Raw genomic sequence first — 22,004 nt, forward strand, 5'->3', positions numbered from 1 at the left:
GAGACTACATAGTGAGTTTCAGGTCAGCCTGGGCCAGAGTGAGACCCTACCTCCAAATAAATAAATAAATAAATAAATAAATAAATAAATAAATAAATAAATGAAAGAAAGAAAATGAAAAGGTTTGTGTTCATTCCTTATGTAGTTTCAACTATCTTTTTTATTTCTCACCAAGTAGGAAGGTTGGCTCATAATTGTTTCATACCCTTCCATGCTATTCTTGGCACAGATGGACAGGCCTGGCTCCCCAATCAGTTATTGTATGTTTACTCTGTGTATGTGCTGCCTGTTGCTGAGGGAGAAAGTGTTATTTGTTTGGCCCCATCATTGGACTACACAGTGTCGGGATAACCTCTCTGTGCCTTAGTTTTTTATCTAATGGAAGATATGTTGCCTGACCCGGGGACTACCTCAAGGCTTTTCATAAGAACAAAATAGAGGAAGAAGACTCAAGGACCATTGGTAACAAGGTTCTCAATGATGACTACATGCTATAATTTCCTGTAAAGTTAAAAAGAAATGCCTCCTCCCACTTGTGTCTAATTCAATCAGAACCTCAGTCAGCAAGCAATATGCTTTGAGATGCCTTCGACCATTATTTGGGAAGAAAAGACAAATGCATTACTACCTTGGAAGAATTATTTAAAGCTTTAAAAAAAAATACTCCTTGAAAACAGGCAATTCATTAAGAACAACCAGATGCTGACATATGTTCATGGTATAGGCAGGGTCTCATTAATATTTGAAAACTCAAACAAGCTTAAGTTCAAACATAAGCAGTTTATGAAATCTTGACAGCAAATGTAAACACACTTGAAGTTATAAATCTAATAAATACGGTATTAAGGTCTTTAACTAATTATGAGAGAAAATCCCCTTTCTTCACACTTGACTCCTACGGCAATTATAAAGCCCATTTGCAAAGAACATTGCCTCACTGTCTGTTGGACAGAATGAAGCAGGTGCTGGCAAAGGTACCAGCTAACAGAATGTTTCCCATCTCAGGATGATGCTCACGTGCATGGGAGATCTGGGAGCACTGGGAATGGCCTGGGAGCCACAGAACCAGCATGCATTAGTGAAGGCACAGGGTAGTCTTGAACAGTTGAGGTGTGTCAACAAGAGTAGATCCAGTCCTATTGTGAGTGTGGAGAAAATGGGCTCTACTAACAAAGACAAGGTGCCAAAGTAGGTTGCATGTAGCATGTGGATACTGTAGAGAAAATTCATTGATGTACATGTTTCTGATCTTGGACACAGCATCTGTACCTAAGAGGAAATGATTGTGAAATACAGCAATTTTATGAATGTCTAAAATGCCTGGAGCATTAAAGTAATGATATTTCAAGTGCTTTTGCTCCTTTGGCTCTGTCATCTTCTTGTGGATATTGAACTGTCTTTGGTTGTCTCTGGTTATTTAAATCTATAAGGTTCAGGTGGGAAGACTTTTCCTGTAAACAGCAAGACAGCAAGCAGGCTGGGTGTGGTGGTACTTGCCTTTAATCCCAGTACAATGGAGGCAGTGGCAAGATGATAGTGCTATGAATTCGAGGCCAACCTGAGACTACATAGTGAATTCCGGGTCAGCCTTGGCTAGAGCAAGACCCTACCTCAAAAAAAGAGAGGGAGGGTTGGAGAGATGGCTTTAGCGGTTAAGTGCTTGCCTGTGAAGCCTAAGGTCCCCAATTCGAGGCTCGATTCCCCAGGACCCACATTCGCCAGATGCACAAGGGGAAACACGCATCTGGAATTTGTTTGCAGTGGCTGGAGGCCCTAACGCACCCATTCTCTCTCTCTGCCTCTTTCTCCCTCTGTCTGTCGTTCTCAAATAAATAAATAAAAATAAACAAAATTAAAAAAAGAAGTCCTCTTAAGGAGCTTACTTAAAAAAAAAAAAAAAGACAAGAAGTGACCTAGACTTCATTGCAAGCTAGCTAGAGTCTCTTATATATTCATTTTCCCCTCATACCGGGTTCAATTCTCCAGCCACCCATGTGAAGCTGGATGCAAAAAGCGGCATAAGCATCAGGTGTTTGTTTGCAGTGGCAAGAGATCCTGGCACCTCCTCGCTATTCTAAGCTCACTTAACATATAAAACCAAGCCAGGCTGTGAAGTGGCTCAGTGGTTAAAGATGCCAGCTTGCAATGGCTTCTGGCCCCAGCTTCAATTCCCTAGTGCCCACGTGGCTAGCATTTGTTTGTAGCAGCAAAAAAACCCTTGTGTGCACACCCGCGTGTGCATACACATTCACACACACACATACATATGTGCACACAAATACATATATATTACAAAATCAAGCCAGATATGAGCATAGTTTGTGGGCCCCAGGACATTCTTCACAGCATAAGCCAACAGATTGTCCTGCAGAACTGATGAGCTGCTCTCAGGTGAAAGATGAAAGTATTTCAGCTGCTGAAATCTGGGCCATCATTTCTCTCATGCCTTATGCACTATCTCATGGTACAAGTTGCCAAGTGAGAGCCATGGTTATGCTGGAGAGTTGGAGGGGCTTTTGAGTAAAGGCACTGCATCTAGAGAGCTCCATACTGAGCATTTTGCTATTTTTGAGTTTATATACCTTATATACCTATAAATCTTAGGTGGGAGCTAGAGAGATGGCTCAGTGATTAAAGATGCTTGCTTGAAAAGCCTGCTGGTCTGGGTTTGATTCCCCCATACTTACATCAAACCAGATGCACAAAATGGCCCATGCATCTGGATTTCATTTGCAGTGTCCAGAGGCCCTGTTTCTTTCAGCCCTCTTTCTTAAGTAAGTAAGAATATTTAACAAATATATAAATTGTGGGTAGATATCCAGACACTTCAGGTATTTAGTCTAGTGGATACACATGGCTTCATAAAAATTGTCATTAACTTGAAGATTCTTGTGTTATACGGCTATATTATAGCTGGCCTACTTTTAGGGCTGTTTCCACCCACAAATATACTTCTGGCACAAAAGTGAGTCCTACTGTGCCAGGAACTCTGGTGTGAGCATTCTTCCAGTAAGTTTCAGATGTGGCATGACCTACCCCACTGGACAATGCAGAGACTACACAGCAAAGTGCCAGTGAAGCAGATGGTTCCGGGCAGGTAACTGCTTATCTCAGAAGATTCGAAGACATGAAAGGACTTCTCTTATGGACTGGTCTCATTTGCTGTTAGAAGGTGACCTTCCTTAAAAGAACATGAAGTTCTAGACTGAAAAGATGGCTTAGTGGTTAAGGCAACTGCCTACAAAGCCTAAGGACCCAGATTTTATTCCCTAGTATCCATGTAAGCCAGATTGCACAAAGTGGCACATGCAGCTGGAGTTTGTTTGCAGTGGCTAGAGGTCCTGGTGCACCCATTCTCTCTCTCTCTCTCTCTCTCTCTCTCTCTCATAAATAAGTGATAAAAATTTCAGGGCTGGAAGAGTGGCTTAACAGTTAAGGCACTTGCCTGTGAAGACCCAGGTTTGATTCCTCAGTACCCACATAAGCCAGATGCACAAGGTGGCACATCTGGAATTCATTTGTAGTTGCTGGAGGCCCTGGCATATGCTCATTATTTATCTCTATCTGCTTCTCTGTCTTAGGAAGAAAGGAAAGAAGGGAGGGAGGAAGGAAGGAAGGAAGGGAGGGAGGGAGGGAAGGAAGGAAAGGAAGGAAGGAAGGAGAAAGCAAGCAAGCACTGCTATGTGTAAAAAAAAGAAAGTTTAAAAAAATCTGGTTGTGGTGACACACGCCTTTCATCCCAGCACTCAGAGGCAGAGGTAGGAGGATCGCCATGAATTTGAGGCCACCCTGAGTCTACATAGTGAATTCCAGGTCAGCCTGGACCAGAGTGAGACCCTACCTCAAAAAACCAAAAAAGAAAAGAAAAGAAAAGAGAAGAGAAGAGAAAAGAAAAGAAAAGAAAAGAAAAGAAAAGAAAAGAAAAGAAAAGAAAAGAAAAGAAAAGAACCTAAGGCTGGAGTGATGGCTTAGCATTAAGGTGTTTGTCTCCAAAGCCAAAGGACCCAGGTTCAATTCCCCAGGACCCACATAAGCCAGATGCACAAGGGAGCGCATGTGTTTGGAATTCATTTGTGGTGGCTGAAGGCCCTGGTGCACCCAATCTCTCTCTCTCCCTCCCTTACCCTTTCTCTGATTCTTTTTCTCTCTCTCAAATAAATAAGTGAATAAATAATAAATTTTAGAAAATAACCTGAAGTTTGTGGCTGGCCTTGGTGGCAAGACAGCTATAATCCCAGGACTTGGGAGATAGAGGCAAAAGAGCATCATTGCTCATTGAGACCTGCTTGTCTGTATGGTGAGTTTCAGGCCTGCCAGGGCTACATAATAAAACTCTGTACAAAACAAAAGAAAACCTGAAGTTCTCTGAAGATTCCAGAAATAGATAATACTTCAAAAATGCTTGAGGTCTCTCTAAAGGTAGAGAAATGTGCCTCTGTCTCATGGTAACTATACCACTTGGAACAAATAAAAACTGAACAAAGAGCTAAGAGGGAAATTTGGGGAATGGGATGTCCATAGGAGGCCTTGAAATGCTTCAACTATTCATAAGGCCACCAAAGGCTGTACACATGAACTGGGATGAATTCCCTTCGCTCTTATCTCTGATGTTGAGGCTGTACACAACAGGAAGTAAAGACTAAGGCAGAGTTGTCAAATGCCTGCATGTATATTGAAGCCACCACTAACAAACACATAGGACCACTCAGAAAAGGTTGGGCATTACGTGTGCCAGGAACTCTGTTCACTCATTAGGTAAAAATGACGCTCATTGGTCAGACTTCAGTAGCTAAATATGACAAAGAAAATCAACTTTACAGCATTGGCTCAGGAAAAGTCACCAAATAACAAACCTAGGAGAAAGGAAAATGTCTAATTTCCAGAGTTGCTCCATTATATTAAGATTTACCAATTTTTGATACTAATTTACAAAAAAGATATGGTCCATTATAAGGGAAAAGCTAGTAAATAGAGCTGGGCATGGTGGCACACATCTTTAATCCTAGCACTTGTGAGGCAGAGGTAGGAGGATTACTGTGAGTTCAAGGCCACCCTGAGACAGCACAGTGAATTCCAGGTTCACCTGGACTAGAGCAAAATCCTACCTTGCAAAATACAACAAAATAAAACAAAAAAAGATAGGAAATAGAAACTGTCCTTGAAGAAGTCCAGGCAGAGTACCTGTCACACAGAGCCATAAATTCCGCAATTCAACGTATGTGTAAGGCAGCCACAAGAATGATGCTTTACCAAAAAAAAAAAAAAAAAAAAATGATGCTTTACCAGAGAGATATCAATTAGGAATTAGGATAAATTTTGATCTAAAACCAAGTAGAAACCTTGGGGTTGAAAAGTACACTAATATGAATGCAAAATTCACTAAAGGGGTTCAAGCAGGTTTGAACTGCCCAAAGAAGGAATCAATAAATGTGAAGTCAATTATGTCCAGTTTTATGGACAGAAAAAGAACAAAGAAAACTGAATGTGTTTCAGAGACCTGTGTGGCATCTGAAAACAGGAGCAGCAAACAGATAGGAAAATACTGGAATGAGAATAAAGACTTTCATCTGCATTTGGAGGAAGAAAAAAAATTGAAAGCCAGGTGTGAGCCAGCATGGTGGCGCACACCTTTAATCCCAGCACTCGGGAGGCAGAGGTAGGAGGGTCACCATGAATTCAAGGCCACCCTGAGACTACATAGTGAATTTGAGGTCAGCCTGGGCTAGAGGGAGACACTACCTTGATAAAACAAACAAACAAAAAAAGCAAAAGATTTGGCTGGAAAGCTGTCAGTCAATGGTACTTATTTGTAAAGCCTGCTGGCCCTGGTTCAAATACTCATTACCTTTTTAAAGCTAGATATACAAAGTGACACATGTGTCTGGAGTTTGTTTGAAGTGGCAGGTGGCCCTCTCTCATATATATGTGTGTGTGTGTGTGTGTGTGTGTGTGTGTGTGTGTGTGTGTATAAAATTAATAGCAAAGATTGGGCTACTTACTGTGGTACACAACTATAATCCAGTACTTGGGAGACATAGGCAGGAAGATCAGGAGTTCAAGGTCATCCTTGGCTATGTAGAGTTCAAGGCCAGTTTGGACACAATGAAACCCTGTCTCAAAAAGTACAGAAACACCAAATGGTTGGTAACACTGATCCAACAGGAGGACCTGGGGACCTAGGCTTAGGGGACCACGGTCCTGGCCATGGGGCTCATGGAGGCACAGCTGAAGACAAATAGATCCCATCATCATGTTTGGTCACGGACATAAAAATCCTATCCCTGGAGGGCAGTGATTTGTTCTCCCTGCCAGCAATAGTTTATTTCTTCCTAGTGATGTTCCTTAGTTAAGGATGGTATTTTTAATTTTTTTTTTATATTTTGGTTTTTTGAGGTAGTGTCATGTCCTAGACCAGGCTGACCTGGAATTCACCATGTAGCCTCAGGGTGGCCTTGAACTCACAGCAACGCTGCCTCCCAAAGTGGTTGGGTTAAAGGGGTGCACCATTATGCTCAGATAAGGGCTGTGTTTTTCTTTAATATTTTATTTATTTATTTATTTACTGGAGAGAGAGATAAAGAGAAAGAAAATGAATGAGTGCACCAGGGTCTCTACCCATTGCAATACATGCACCATCTTGTGCATCTGGCGTATGTGGGTACTGGGAAATTGAACCTCGGTCTTTAGGCTTCTCACCTCAACCACTAAGCCATCTCTTCAGCCCAAGGATGACCTTTTTTTTATGTATTTTATTTCATTTTATTTATGTGAGAGAGAAAGAATGGGTACACCAGGACCTTCAGCTACTGCAAATGAACTTCAGATGCATATACCACTTTGTGCATCTAATTTATATGGGTCTTAGGGAATTGAGCCTGGTCTTTTGGCTTTGCAGACAAGTGCCTTCACTGCTACGCCATTTCTCCAGCCCCAGATTTTTTTTTTAATATTTAACTTATTTATTTGAGAGAGACAGAGAGAGACAGAATGGGCATGCCAGGGCCTCTAGCCACTGCAAACAAACTCCAGGCACATGTGCCACCTTGTGCATCTGGCTTACATAGGGACTGGGGAATCAAACCTGGGTCCTTAGGCTTCACAGCACCTTAACCACTAAGCCATCTCTCCAGCCCAGGATGCTGTTTTTTTTTTTTTTATGAGGATTTTTAAAAATTTTATTTATTTGTTTGAGAGTGACAGGCAAAGAAATAGAGATAGAGAGAGAGAGAATGGGCGCACCAGGGCCACCAGCCACTGCGAACGAACTCCAGATGCGTGCACCCCCTTGGCTAACGTGAGTCCTGGGGAAATCGAGCCTCGAACCGGGGTCCTTAGACTTCACAGGCAAGTGCTTAACTGCTAAGCCATCTCTTCAACCCTTATGAGTTTTTTTTTTTTTTTCTTCACTGCTGGGGATAAAACCTAGGGTTTCATGCACTCAACTATAACCCCAATTCTGCTATTTCTTCACTGATTTTTTTTTTTAATTTGGAGACAAGATCTTGCTAAGTTACTCAGGCTGGACTTGAACTCACTCCCAGACCGGCCTTGAACTTGCCTCAACCTCAGGCTGGCAATTACAAGATATTTCAAACAAAGATCAAAACAAAGCCAAACAAAAGAGGACCAAGTGCCAGCCAGCCTGTTTCCTGTTGAGCCTTGATAGTAGCTTATTGATGACTGAAATTGACTCACTCAGGTCACTGCCAGGTTGTCCTCTTCCCCATCTGCTACTTTGTCCTTTGGTCCCAAGGCTGGTGGAGATGGAGGAACAATCCGACCCATCCAGTGCTTCAAGGGTCTAGACTGAAGCTGAGCCCTGCCCTTTAGCCTCTGGAAGAAAGTCAGCCTGTTGGGAGTATTGAGGAAGTGGAGGGCTCGGGAGTTCAACAATGGCTTCCTGGAGCATCCTGGTGGTCTGAGATAGCAGCTGTTTCCACAGGCACAGATGTTGTTGACCAGGCACATCTTCCCGAGTTGACCAGCCTAGCCTGCAAGGTGGGGTGCAGGTCCGCTGCATTCCCAACTCCTCCTCTTCCTCTATACTCTGTTCTCTTTTTTTTTTTTTTTCAGGCCAAGATAAATTTAATTATATGAAAGTAAATTTTATATGAGATGTACTTCTATTTTGTTGTTGTTATTTTTCGAGGTAGACTCTCACCGTAGCCCAGGCTGACCTGCAGGATGCTGTTTTTAAAAATAAAAACTTTTTATTATTTTACTTGAGAGAGAGAGAGAGAGAGAGAATGGGCCCACCAGGACCTCCTGCCACTATAAATGAACTACGAACTCCAGATGCATGTAGCACTTTGTGCATCAGGATGTACGTAGGTGCTGAAGAATCAAACCCAGGTCATAGGCTCTGAAGGCAGGCACTGTGAAGACCATGCCAGTACAGAAGCAGATTTGCACTGCCCCCCACACAAGGTTCAAGGATTTTGTCACCACTAGGGACTACAATGGTCAGGTTGGTCTGGGTGGGAAGTGTTTCAAGGAGGTATCCACGGACATCTGAAAGGCCATCATTTTAGGTAAATTCTCCGTTGTTCTTGTGTGAAGAGTCTAGTAGGGGAACAAGATTAGCCAGCCTGACACTTTCCATGCAAGGTGACAGGTTCCCTGTGTTGGGGGCCTCATCCCTGACCCTAAAGGGATTGCATTTTCTCTACCCCTGTGTCCAAGAGCCACTTTTAATGCTACACTTCAAATAGGGGTTGTGGTGTCACCCTGGGCAACTTTGCCAAGGTCACCTTTGATACCATCTCCAAGATCAATAGCAACCTGACCCTAACCTCTGGAAAGAGTCTGGGATCACAAAGTCTCCATACTAGGAATTTACTGACTATCTGTAAAAAGCCAGACCAAAGTCTCCTCGTGGAAGATCCAGGCTCCCATTATTTTTTAAAATTTATTTAATCAATTAATTTACTTATGGGCAGTGGGCTGCAAGGTAGGTTCTCGCTGCAGCCCAGGCTGACTGGGAATTCACTCTGTAGTCTCAGGGTGGCCTCCAACTCGTGGCTATCCTCCTACCTTTGCCTCCTGGGATTATAGGCATGAGCCATCTTGCCCAGTTCCACATGGCTTTGTTATACAAGAGAAATAACATGAATTAAAGCCTGTTTTAGGGTCTGGGGAGATGGCTCTGTGATTAACAGTGTCTGCTAGCAAATCCTGCCAACCAGAGTTTGATCCTCCCTACCACTCACATAAAGATGGATGTGTGTGATCCCAGTGCACCTATGATAATGGGAGGTGGAGCCAGGAGCCTTAGAAGCTTCTGGGCCAGATAGACTGATGTTAGTTCTCAGTGGCAAGTGACCCTGTCTCAAAAAAGGTTAAAGAAGAGCACAGACATCTCAGGGTTATCCTCTGACCACCATACACTTGTCAGGACAGGTGTGTGTTCATATAAACACACATATAAGTAAATAAATAAATAAAAGTAAATAATACACTTGCTATGCAAGCATGACATCCTGAAAGGGCCTGAGAAGGTCTTAAGTTCAATACCTAGCATCCACTCAAAAACACACACCAAAAAAATGTTATTGTGGGGGTCTGGAAAGATGGCTTAGCAGTTAAGGCACTTGCCTGCAAAGCCAAAGGACCTCGGTTTGAATCCCCAGTACCCACATAAGTCAGATGCACAGGGTGGCGCATGCATCTGGAGTTTGTTTGCAGTGGCTGGAAGCCCAGGTGCACCCATTCTCCCTCCCTCTCTCTCTATCTCTCTCTCTGCCTCTTTCCTACTCTCAAATAAATAAATACAAGTTTTTTTTTTAAATGCTATTGTGTGGCCATGCAAGCCTATAACCTCAGTTCAGTGGGGAGTGGAGACAGCAGGATTACTGTTGTTTGCTGGTCTGACTGAAATTAGCAGTTCTAGGTCTAGTGAGACATTCATCTCACGGAAACAAGCAGAAGAGTGATAGAGGAGGACATCTGACTTAATTCTCTGGCCTTCATATGCTTTCACATGGCGCATGCATCTGCACATATGTGTGTATGTACCACACACATACACTACATACACAAAATAGCAAAGATTGGCAAGATGGATTAAAAAGAAAAACTAGCATGGTGGTTCATAAGTGTAATTCCATTAGTTCAGGAGGCTGAGGTAGGAGGTGTAAAGGTCAACCTGTACTAGAGTGAGACCTTGCCATAAAAACCAAGACCTGTATTTGAGAGATGGTTCAGATGCTTGCCTGCAAAACCTAATGACCCAGGGTTAATTCCCCAGTGCCCACATAAAGCCAGATGCACATAGTGTTGCAGGCATCTGGAGTTTGTAGGGGCTAGAGGCCCTAGGTCACTCATTCTCTCTCTGCTTGCAAATAAATAACTTAAAAAAAAAAAAAAGGGCTGGAGAGATGGCTTAGCGGTTAAGCGCTTGCCTGTGAAGCCTAAGGACCGCGGTTCAAGGTTCCATTTTCCAGGTCCCACGTTAGCCAGATGCACAAGGGGGCGCACGCGTCTGGAGTTCGTTTGCAGAGGCTGGAAGCCCTGGCGCATCCATTCTCTCTCTCTCCCTCTATTTGTCTTTCTCTCTGTGTCTGTCGCTCTCAAATTAAAAAAAAAAAAAAACAACAAAAAAAAACCAAGACCCTAGTTTGGAAGAAAAAAAAAAAAACTTGAATTTTTTTTTTTTTTTTGATTTTTCAAGGTAGGGTCTCACTCTACCCAGACTGACCTGGAGTTCATTAGGTAATCTCAGGGTGGCCTTGAACTCATGGCGATCCTCCTATCTCTGCCTCCCCAGTGCTGGGATTAAAGGCATGTACCACCACCCCTGGCAAAACTTGAATAATTTTTAAAAATTCATTTATTTGAGAAAGGGAGAGCCAGGGCCTCTAGCCCTTGCAAGCAAATTCCAGATTCATGTGCCACCATGTGCATCTGGTTTATATGGGTTCTAGGGAATTGAACCTAGGTCCTTAGGCTGAGTAGACAAGAGCCTTAACTGCTAAACCATCTCTTCAGCCCTCTGAATTGATAATTCTAAAAAGCTTCCATGGAGAAAGGCCCAGGACCAGATGGTTTAAATAATAATAATAGCAATCTTTCACAAACTATTACAAAAAAACAGAAGAGGAAAGCTCGGCGTGGTGGCGCACGCCTTTAATCATAGCACTCAGGGAGGCAGAGATAGGTGGATTGCCATGAGTTCGAGGCTGTCCTGAGACAGTGAATCCCAGGTTGGCCTGGGCTAGAGTGAGACCCTACCTCACAAAACAACAACAACAACAAATGGAAGAGTAGAAATACCTTTCAGCCCATTTTATATGTATTTGAGAGAGAGAAAAATGTGTATATATTGGGTCTTGCTCTAGCCCAGGCTGACCTGGAATCTACTATGTAATCTCACTCTGGTCCAGGCTAACCTGGAGTTAACTATGTAATCTCAGGGTGGCCTCAAACTCATGGCTATCTTCCTACTTCTGCCTTCCAAGTGCTGGGATTAAAGGCATGCCCACCATACCCTGCTTACAAATATATTTAATAAAAAGGAAACCAAGTTAAAGATACCACAAGAAAAAAACAAACCCATATCTCTTAAGAATAAATAAATTAAAATATTTTTAAAAAGAATAAAAGCCGGAGCTGGGTGTGGTGGTGCACACCTTTAATGGCAGCATTTGGGAGACAGGTTGGAGGATCCCTAAAAGTTCAAGGTCACCCTGAGACTACATAGTTAATTCCAGATTAGCCTGGACCAGAGTGAGACCCTTCCTTAAAAAACAACAACAACAACAAAAAAGCCAGGCGTGGTGGTGCACGCCTTTAATCCCAGCACTGGGAAGGCAGAAGTAGGAGGATCACAGTGAATTGGGGCCAGCCTGGAACTACAGAGTGAGGTCCAGGTCAGCCTGGGCTAGAATGAGGCCCTACCTTAAACAAACAAAAAAAAATGAATAAAGATGAGGGGACTTGCTGTTAAGAAAGAAGGAGGGGGCCGGGCGTGGTGGCACATGCTTTAATCCCAGCACTCGGAAGGCAGAGGTAGGAAGATCGCCATGAGTTTGAGGCCACCCTGAGACTACATAGTGAATTCCAGGTCAGCCTGAGCTAGAGTGAAATCCTACCTCGAAAAAAAAGAAAAGAAAAAGAAAGAAGGAGGGGTTCAGGGTGGGGTGGGAAGGGATAAAGAGGATAATGAATATGATCTAAAGAAATCTCATATATATGAAATAATTGTCAAAGAAAAAAAGGTCAGGTATTTTGGCATAGCCTTTCGTGATTTGACCCTTCTGTTGGGATTTCTTTCTCTCTCTCTCTTTCCTTCCTTCCTTCCTTCCTTCCTTCCTTCCTTCCTTCCTTCCTTCCTTCCTTCTTTCCTTCCTTCCTTCCTTCCTTCCTTCCTTCTCTCTCTCTCTCTCTCTCTCTCTCTCTCTCTCTTTCTTTCTTTCTTTCTTTCTTTCTTGTTGAGGTAGGGTCTCAATCTAGCCAGGCTGACCTGGAATTCACCATGTAGTCTCAGGGTGGCCTTGAACTCATAGTGATCCTCCTACCTTTGTCTCCCAAATGCTGGGATTGAAAGGCATGCACCACCATGCTCCCCCCTTTTTTTTTCTTATTTTCTGCAGTAAGCTCTCATGCTATCCTAGGCCAACCTGGAATTCACTATGCAGTCTTGGGGTGGCCTCAAACTCACTGGTGATCCTCCTACCTTTCTGAGTATGTGCCGCCAGACCTGGCTTGAGGTGCAGCCTTTAATTCCAACACTACCTAGAGAAAAACAAACAAACAAAGAATAAAGATGAATGGCGTGACATCACACACTTTAAATACAGGTTGAGAAGCTTCCAGTTGGCTTTCATGGTGCTGAGAGGTCCTAGGCAGGGTGGTGAGGGAGAAAAGTCAATGGTCTTACTCAGCTGTGGGCCCTGTATTCTACAATATTTAACTTGCCAGGCAAGCTCTGCCCACTGGTGCAATATGCATTATTGTTATAGGAATAGTCAACACACCCTAGCTATGAGCTGCTCATCTTGGATACTTCTCTCTCCCCCAGCCCCTTGGACCTGAGTCATACTGACTCTAAGTCTCTGAATGGTGGACCTTGCTCCCAGAGTCCCCACCTTCAAACTCTCAGTGTAACTTCCATACACAGGTCACCACTCTGTTCAGGCCCATGGTGTCATTTTGCCCAGGCTGCAACAGAGGTCTCCTGATCAGCCATGCTGTCACTCTGGCTTCTGGAACTCATTTCTGATACTCAAAGACACACACTTACTAGTGTCTCATCCACCTCCAAAAACTGTCAATGACGATTTCCTACAAAGTTAAACAAGAAAACAAACAAACAGGAGTAGCTAGTCACCTTCTGGCTGGAGTTTGAGGTCTGTTCAACAGGAAGATTTTTTATTTTTTTGGTTTTTTGAGGTAGGGTCTCACTCTGGCTCAGGCTGATCTGGAATTCACTATGTAGTCTCAGAGTGGCCTCAAATTCTGGGTGATCCTCCTACCTCTGCCTCCCGAGTGCTGGGATTAAAGCCATGCACCACCACGCCTGGTTTAACAGGAAGAAATTTTTGCCTAGTACTATATAAACCTGGTCAAAAGTCTCTAGCTGGGGGCTGGAGAGATAGCTTAGCGATTAAGGTGTTTGAGGCAAGCCTAGGACTACAGAGTGAGTTCTAGGTCAGGGTTAGAGTGAAAGACATATCTGGATGCATAAGTGTGGGCTTTTCTAAGACAGAGTTGCAGAAAGCAAGGCATGGGTGTGTGGGATTCTCAGGTCACACTTGAGCAAGTCACACTTCATTTTCTTTTTTTTTTTTTTTAAATTTTTTTTTGTTTACTTTTATTTTTTTTATTTGAGAGCGACAGACAGAGAAAGAGGCAGATAGAGCGAGAGAATGGGTGCGCCAGGGCCTCCAGCCACTCAAACGAACTCCAGATGCATGCACCCCCTTGTGCATCTGGGTAACGTGGGTCCTGGGGAATTGAGCCTCGAACCGCGGTCCTTCCGTTTCACAGGCAAGCGCTTAACCGCTAAGCCATCTCTCCAGCCCACACTTCATTTTCTTCATAATGTCATGTATAGGATTTTGGTGGGGTTTGAAGTGGACATATTCAAAAGGTTGCTAATAAATCTAAATGAGATCACAGGGTGACTCTCAAGGGGCACTTGACAGGATTAAAATTGGTATGACCACCAGGATGAAAAAAATAGGCTATCTTTGTTCTTGTAAACATAGTAGTATTTGTGATTCCTATAAAGTGTATGGGAAAGGAATGAGACTCTACCTGTCTCACTGTCATACATATTGGCTTTTTGTTATTTTTTATTTTTATTTTATTTTATTTTATTTTATTTTATTTTATTTTATTTTATTTTATTTTATTTTATTTTATTTTATTTTATTTTTTGAGGCAAGGTCTCTAGCCTAGGATGATGTAGAACTCACAGCCCAGGCTGACTCCAACTTTCTCGCTACTCACAAATAATTTCTTTTTTTGTTTTGTTTTTTCTAGGTAGGGTCTTGCTCTAGCCCAAGCTGATCTGGAATTCACTATGTAGTCCCAGGCTGGCCTTGAACTCACTGTGATCATCCTACCGCTGCCTTCCAAGTGCTGGGATTAAAGGTGTATGCCACTATGCCTGGCCAAAGATGTTTTACTTTAAAGTTATGGAAGAAATAAAAAATTGTCAGTTGAACTAGGAAAAGGTGAAATTGCTGAGAGATAAGGATTCCCCAGGTAGGATTCCCTCAGAGAATGGTGAGTCTACCCAAATGTCTTAATTTTGGTGATGGTAGAATGGGTTTATAAACAGGTTAAAATTTTAAAAAACACTTTAAATGTGTTTAATGGATTATATGCTAATTTTACCACAATATAGTTGTTAAATACAAGATGAAGGGCTGGAGAGATGGGTCAATGGTTAAGGCACTTGCCTGCAAAGCTTAAACCGGAGTTCAACTCCCCAGCACCCACGAAAAGCCGGGGACACAAAGTGGCACGTCCATCTGGAGTTAGTTTGCAGCGGCTAGAAGCCCTGGCATGCCTGTTCTCTCTGTTTCTTCTTGGAAGTAAGTGAAAGAAGAAGTTGAAAGATAGATAGCAATAGGCATCCTCTGATTAATCAGTATTTTGGGGAGATACATGATTCTCAGAGAAACTTTAGTACATCATGCATTAATGCCTAACCTGCTTCCCACCTTTCATGCCCAAGACTTCAGTCCAGAAGGTACTGGGAGGGTGTTAACATGGTTGGACACTACTGGCTGTCCCAGAGATTAGTTTTTATGCTTTAAGAGTTGGGTGGTAAACACAGCCTCAGCCCAACACACGTTTTCACTGAAGCCAAAACTAGGGTCAGCATTGTCTGCAATGGAAAGCGGACAGAGGTGATGAGTAAACCTGTGAAGGCCGGGCCTGATTGGTTGAGCGAGTAAGTGCCATCAAGGTCACAAGCTAAAGTGGAGCGGGCTTTGCTGAGTGGGTAAGGTGGCGGAACTGTCGGAACAGTTTTAGCCGGGCCATTCACGACAGTTTTAGTTCCTAGTCGACCCTACAAAACGAAGAACCGGAGGCGGGGCAGAACGAAAGGAACTACATTTCCCAGCAGGCCGCGGATGCCGGGTCTCCTACCAGTCCTGGCGCGTGGAGTTAGATTCTGTCCGGCTGTGGACACATGGATCTCGACGGCCGGTGGCGGAGCCTGCCGAGCGGGCCTAGCCTAAAGCACTTGACCAACCCCTCTTACGGGACTCCTCCCGAGCAGCAGAAGGCGGCGTTGCAGGACCTGACGCGGGCGCATGTGGATTCATTCAACTACGCCGTGAGCGAGGGCCTTAGCCACGCGGTGCAGGTGAGCCCGCGCCCCCGGCCCTGCGGCGGCCGAGCTCGCGGCAGGACCCGTGGCCGGCTGGGAACGGGACTAGGGAAAGCTATATTTGTGATTGCTGGGATTATATGTGATTACGAGCTTTTTGTGGATAGTTTGTGGGAAGCGGGCCATTAGGAGTGTGCTTTCCCCCCATCCACAGTCGCACGTCTTTTTATCACTAGAAGTCTTACCTTTTGTGTGTGTGTGTGTGTGTGTGTGTGTGTGTGTGTGAGGTAGGGTCTTACTCTGGTCCACGCTGACCTGGAATTCACTCTGTAGTTTCAGGGTGGCCTTAAACTCGTGGCTCTCCTCCTACCTCTGCCTCCTGAGTACTGGGATTAAGGGCGTGTACCACCACGCCCAGCTGAAGTCTTACTTTCTAAACCTACGTCAGAAGGTTCTGAACTGACTCGTAGACTATTGTGCCAGGTAACCCTTCAGTTTGCTTCTCCTACAGTTTTTCAGAGAAAAGCTACTGGGTACTTGACTATGAATTAGACAGGTGTTGAGGAAAATGTGCATGAGCGCTACTGATCGGTTTATATGGCAGTGGTAGCAGAGTTCAGGTAAGGATGGTTGGGCAACGTCTAATTTTGTTTACCATCCTTAGTGTCCTCTGACACTGGGCTCTGAGAGTAAGGGAGAAACAGCCCCAGAGTAAGACACAGCCCCTTGTATTTGAGTGCTCCTCACGTGTTCTGGGTGTGCATAGATAGTGGAAACCTGAAAGCTGTCTATGACAATAGTCTTTAAAAATATTTCTATTTATTTGTATGTGCGTGGGGGTGAGGGGGCAGTGGGTTCTCCAGGGTCTCTTGCCACTGCAACTGAACCTTCTGGCCTTACCTAGGTGTTGGGAATTGAACCTGGGCCAGCAGGCTTTGCAGGTTAGTGTCTTTTACCACTGAGCCATCTTCCCAACCCTGCATCTAATTAGTAAAAGTTAATTATGGGGCTGTGGCTCAGATGGCAGAGCTCTTGACTAACATATATGAGGCCCTGGGTTCAATCCCCAGCACCACATAAATCAGGCATGGTGGTACATAACATTAATCCCAGCTCTTGGGAGACAGGGGCAGAGGTTCAGAAGTTCAAGGTCATCCTCAGCTACATACTGAGTTTGAGGCCTGCTTGGGCTACATGATGCCCTGTGTCAAAAAAACAAACAAACAAAAAAAAAAACCAAAAAGTTAATGAGTGCTAAGATTTATCAGAACAATGAGAAGAGGTTAGGAAAGGCTTGCTCTAAAATACAGAAAGGATCACATGAGCATAGAATTTTTTGAAACATAGATGTAGACAGCACTTTTGAAATGTTTGTGCCCTTCCTACTCAAAATCCTTAACAGACACCCTCAGAAGTTATTATGGTGCTGGGGAGATGACTCAGTGTATTAAAGGCACTTGATTGTAAAGCCTGCCAGCTTGAGTTTGATTCCCCAGTACATGTATAAGACCAGATGTACAAAGTGGCACATGCGTGTAGAACAGGAGGCCCTGGCACGCCCACAATTTTATTTTTACTTATTTGACAGAGAGACAGAGAATAAGCATGCCAGGGCTTCTAGCCACTGCAAAGGAACTCCAGACGCATGTACCACCTTGTGCATCTGCCTATGGCATCCTGGTGAATTTAACCTGGGTACTTTGGCTTTGTAGGCAAACGTCTTAACCACTAAGCCATCTCTCCAAGCCCTAAAAAACATTTTAAAAGTTACTGCTTATTAATATTCTGTTAGAAATTAAAATTGAAGCCGGGCGTGGTGGCACACGCCTTTAATCCCAGCACTTGGGAGGCAGAGGTAGGAGGATCGCCATGAGTTTGAGGCCACCCTGAGACTACATAGTAAATTAGTGAATTCCAGGTCAGCCTGAGCCAGAGTGAGACCCTACCTCGAAAAACCAAAAAAAAAGAAATTAAAATTGAGAAATTTATGAAAGGAACTAGGGTGATGAGATGGTTAAGTGCTTGCTGCCCAAGCTGGAGTACACAAAATTGATTCCCAGACCCCCACATAAAAACCCAGAAGTTAGCTGGGTGTGGTGTCGCATGCCTTTAATCCCAGCACTTGGAGGCAGAGCTAGGAGGATAGCCGTGAGTTCAAAGCCACCCTGAAACTACATAGTGAATTCCAGGTCAGCCTGGGCTAGAGTGAGACCCTATCTCAAAGAAAAAAAAAAAAAAAGAAAACCCCAAAAAGCAAACAAACAAACAAAAAAGACACCAGAAGTCAGTCAGGCATGGTATCATACGCCTTTAATCCCAGCACTTGGAGGCAGAGGTAGGAGGATCACCATGAGTTCAAGGCCACCCTGAGACTACATAGTAAATTCCAGGCCTGAGCTAGAGTGAGACCCTACCTCAAAAAACAAAAAACAAACAAAAAACCCCAGAAGTCATGGAGGACTCCTGTAATCCCAGTGAGATGGGAGGCAGAGACGGGAGAACTTCTGGAAGCACAGCAAAAAACAGCATAGTGAGAACCCAGGGTGAGAATCCCTGCCTCAGATGATGTAGAAAGTTGAGGACGGACACAAATATTGCCTTCTGACCTCTACATGTGCACTGTGGCATTCACAACATGCATTTGCTGTCTCTAGCACACACACATGAATGTGCACATATATACACAAGTAAGTGATAATGAAATAAGCCAATTATGTATGTTTATATTAACATACCTTGTTTCCTTTCCAGGTAGGGTCTTGCTTTAGCCCAGGCTGACCTGGAACTCACTATGTAAACTCAGGACGGCCTCAAACTCATGGCGATCCTCCTACTCTACCTCCCGAGTGCTGGGATTCACGCCCAACTTAACATTTCTTTCTTTCTTTCTTTCTTTTTTAACTTTTTAATTTTTATTTATTTGAAAGTGACAGAGAGAGAATGAGCGCGCCAGGGCCTCCAGCCACTGCAAATGAACTCCAGACATGCACGCCACCTTGTGCATCTGGCTAATTTGGGTCCTGGGGAATTGAGCCTTGAACCGGGGTCCTCAGGTTTCACAGGCAAGTGGTTAACGCTAAGCCATCTCTCCAGCCCTTATTTTTCTTTTTAAATATTTTTATTTATTTACTTGAAGCAGAACTAGGAGACAGACAGAGAACAGATACACCAGGGCCTCCAGTTGCTGCAAAAGGACTCCAGATGCATGCTCCTTTTTGTGCATCTGACCTTACATGGGTACTGGGGGATGGAACCCTAGTTTTCAGGTCTTGCAGGCAGGGGCTTTAACCATTAAACCATCTCTTCAGCCCCAACATTTCTTTCTTTTTAAATTTTTTCAAGGTAGGGTCTCACTTTAGCCCAGGCTGACCTGGAATTCACTATGTAGTCTCAGGGTGGCCTTGAACTCATGTCAGTCCTCCTACCTCTGCCTCCTGGGTGCTGGGATTAAAGGTGAGTGCCACCATGCCAGCTTTTTAAAATATTTTATTTTATTTATTTGAGAGTGTGAGAAAGAATCAGAGCGAGGAAGAGAGAGAGACAGAATGGATGTGCCTCTAGCCACTGCAAACTAACTCCAGATGCATGAGCCATCTTGTGTATCTGGCTTACATGGGTACTAGGGAATGAAACCTGGGTACTTTGACTTTGTGGGCAAGCACTGTAACTGCTGAGCCATCTCTCCAGCCCCCAACATTTGTTTTTAGGTTTTATTATTTGCAAGCAGAGAGAGATAGAAGAGACATACAGAGAGAGAATGGGCCCACTAGGGCCTCTAGCCACTGCAAACAAACTCCAGACCCATGTGTCCCTTGTGCATCTGCTTTATGTGAGTCCTGGGAAATTGAACTTGGGTCCTTTGGCTTCGCAGGCAGGCAGATGCCTTAACCACTAAGCCATCTCCAATCTCTCCAGCCCTAACTTTTCTTTTCTCTCTTTTCTTTTCTTTTCTTTTCTTTTCTTTTCTTTTCTTTTCTTTTCTTTTCTTTTCTTTTCTTTTCTTTTCTTTTCTTTTCTTTTCTTTTCTTTTCTTTGTTTTGTTTTGTTTTGTTTTGTTTTGTTTTGTTTTTTGATAGGATTTCACTCTAGCTCAGGCTGACCTGGAATTCACTCTGTAGTCTCAGGGTGGCCTAGAACTCATAGCAATCCTCCAACCTTTGCCCAAAGGCGTGCACCACCATGCCTGGCCCAACATTTCTTTCTAGTAGTGAAATTATGAGTACACTGGATGTAGTCTTAACTGCCCAATTTAGATATGTCACATTGATGTAATAAACACCAGTGCTTGTAGAACATACAGGTTCTAGAAGAGTTGTAGGGGGAAAATGCCTTGGCAAAGCAGGTAATTTAATAATGTAAATTACATTTCAGGCTATACCCCCTTTTGAGTTTGCTTTCAACGATGAGCGAGTTACTCTTACTATTGTGGATGCTGTCATCAGTCCACCTTCAGTGCCAAAAGGAACCATCTGCAAAGAGTTCAACATATACCCAGCAGAATGCCGGGGCCGAAGGAGCACCTACCGCGGGAGGTTGACAGTGAGTGGTAGTGGTACTGTTTTGTGTGGCTCTCTCTGCACAGTTTTGAAAATCGAGTAATCACTAATAAAATTCTACATGCTTTCTTACTGCTGTCATCTAAGAGGTCACATTTTCTGAATCTAAAACATGAAAATATTTCATTGTGGTCTCCTTCCTCATTTTTTAAAAAAAATACTCATTTCTTGCGAGTTTAAATATTTTGACTAATTTTTTTCTTTTATTTTTATTTAGGCTGATATCAGCTGGGCTGTGAATGGAATCTCAAAAGGAGTCCTTAAACAGTTTCTTGGCTATGTTCCCATCATGGTAAAATCCAAGCTTTGCAACTTATGTACCTTTCCTCCACAAGCTCTGATAGAACACCACGAAGAGCCAGAGGTAAACTCAGGGGTCATAACAGTGAAGGCCAGAGTGGGCAACATAATGTCAGAGAGCTTGGTAGGAGCTAGTTTTTTCTGTCTCTGCTTTATTTTATTTATTTATTTATTATTTATTTTTTTGGTGTTTCAAGGGAGGGACTCATTCTAGCTCAGGCTGACCTGGAATTCATTCTGTATTCTCAGGGTGGCCTTGAACTCATGGTGATCCACCCACTTCTGCCTCCAAAATGCTGGGATTAAAGGTGTACACCACCACCCCTGGCCTATTTATTTAATTTTTGAAGCAGGGTCTCACTCTAGCACAGGCTGACCTCAAACTTATGTTGATCCTCCTACCTCAGCCCCCTGAATGCTGAGATTAAAGGCATGTACCACCATGCCTGGCATTAATATTTCATCTGCACATAGTGTTTGGCTCTTGATGGCTATCAATTGAGGCAATATGAAATAGTAGCTGTACAATTAGAGAATATTGACTTTTTTTTTTTTTTTTTTTTTTTTTGGTTTTTCAAGTTAGGGCTTGTTCTAGCCGAGGCTTACCTGGAATTCACTACATAGTGTCAGGCTGGCCTTGAACTCCTGGTGATCTTCCTGCCTTTGCCTCTCAAGTGCTGGGATTAAAGGCATTCACTACCATGCTCAGCTGATAGTATTTTTTGGTGGTACAGGGAATTGATCCTAGGACCTCACACGTACTAGGCAAGCGCTCTATCACTGATCTACCTCTCTGGCCCTCAGGAACTTTTAACTTTTTTTGTAGTTGTTTTGTTTTGTTGAGGTAGGGTCTCACTGTAGCCCAGGCTGATCTGGAATTCACTCTGTATTCTCAGGGTGGCCTCGAACTCACAGTGGTCCTCTTGCCTCTACCTCCCAAGTGCAGGGATTAAAGGTGTGCGCTACCACTCCTGGCTTAGTTTCATTTTATTTATTTAAGAAAGAATGGGCATATAAGGGTCCCTTGCTGTAACTCAACTCCAGATGCATGTATCATTTTGTGCATCTGGCTTTACATGGGTACTGGGGAATTAAACCTGGGATGGTAGGCTTTGCAAGTAAGCATCTTTAACTACTGTGCCATTTCCCCAGCCCCAGGAGTTTATTTTAACATTTTATTTATTTACTGATGCACACACGGTGCTGGGGGAGGGAGCATGCCAGGGCCTCCAGTCACTGCTAATGAACTCCGGATGCATGCCCCCATGTTGTGCATCTGTCTTTACATGAACAATGTAGAATTGAACCCTGGTCATTAGGCTTTGCAGACAAGTGCCTTATCTGCTGAGCCATCTCTCCAG

At 43.6% G+C, this 22,004-nt stretch overlaps 1 protein-coding gene across 3 annotated transcripts in view; it reads left to right on the top strand.

Annotated features, from left to right (window-relative positions):
- Nucleotides 1-14,694: 14,694 nt before the first annotated feature.
- Nucleotides 14,695-22,004, top strand: part of Polr1b (RNA polymerase I subunit B) — a 40,094-nt gene continuing 32,784 nt past the window's right edge. The window contains exons 1-4 of one of the 3 annotated variants that reach the window (XM_045147282.1): nucleotides 14,695-14,709; nucleotides 15,581-15,823; nucleotides 20,159-20,326; nucleotides 20,561-20,707. In XM_045147282.1, coding sequence (XP_045003217.1) covers nucleotides 15,647-15,823; nucleotides 20,159-20,326; nucleotides 20,561-20,707 — 492 coding nt within the window. In that variant the 5' untranslated portion in view covers nucleotides 14,695-14,709; nucleotides 15,581-15,646. Of the gene's footprint in view, nucleotides 14,710-15,481; nucleotides 15,824-16,145; nucleotides 16,271-20,158; nucleotides 20,327-20,560; nucleotides 20,708-22,004 lie in introns of those variants that run through there. The other 2 variants (XM_004669772.2, XM_045147283.1) reach the window with 2 other exon arrangements.

The sequence above is a fragment of the Jaculus jaculus genome, chromosome 4, assembly GCF_020740685.1.
Source record: "Jaculus jaculus isolate mJacJac1 chromosome 4, mJacJac1.mat.Y.cur, whole genome shotgun sequence".
NCBI classification, from domain to species: Eukaryota; Metazoa; Chordata; class Mammalia; order Rodentia; family Dipodidae; genus Jaculus; species Jaculus jaculus.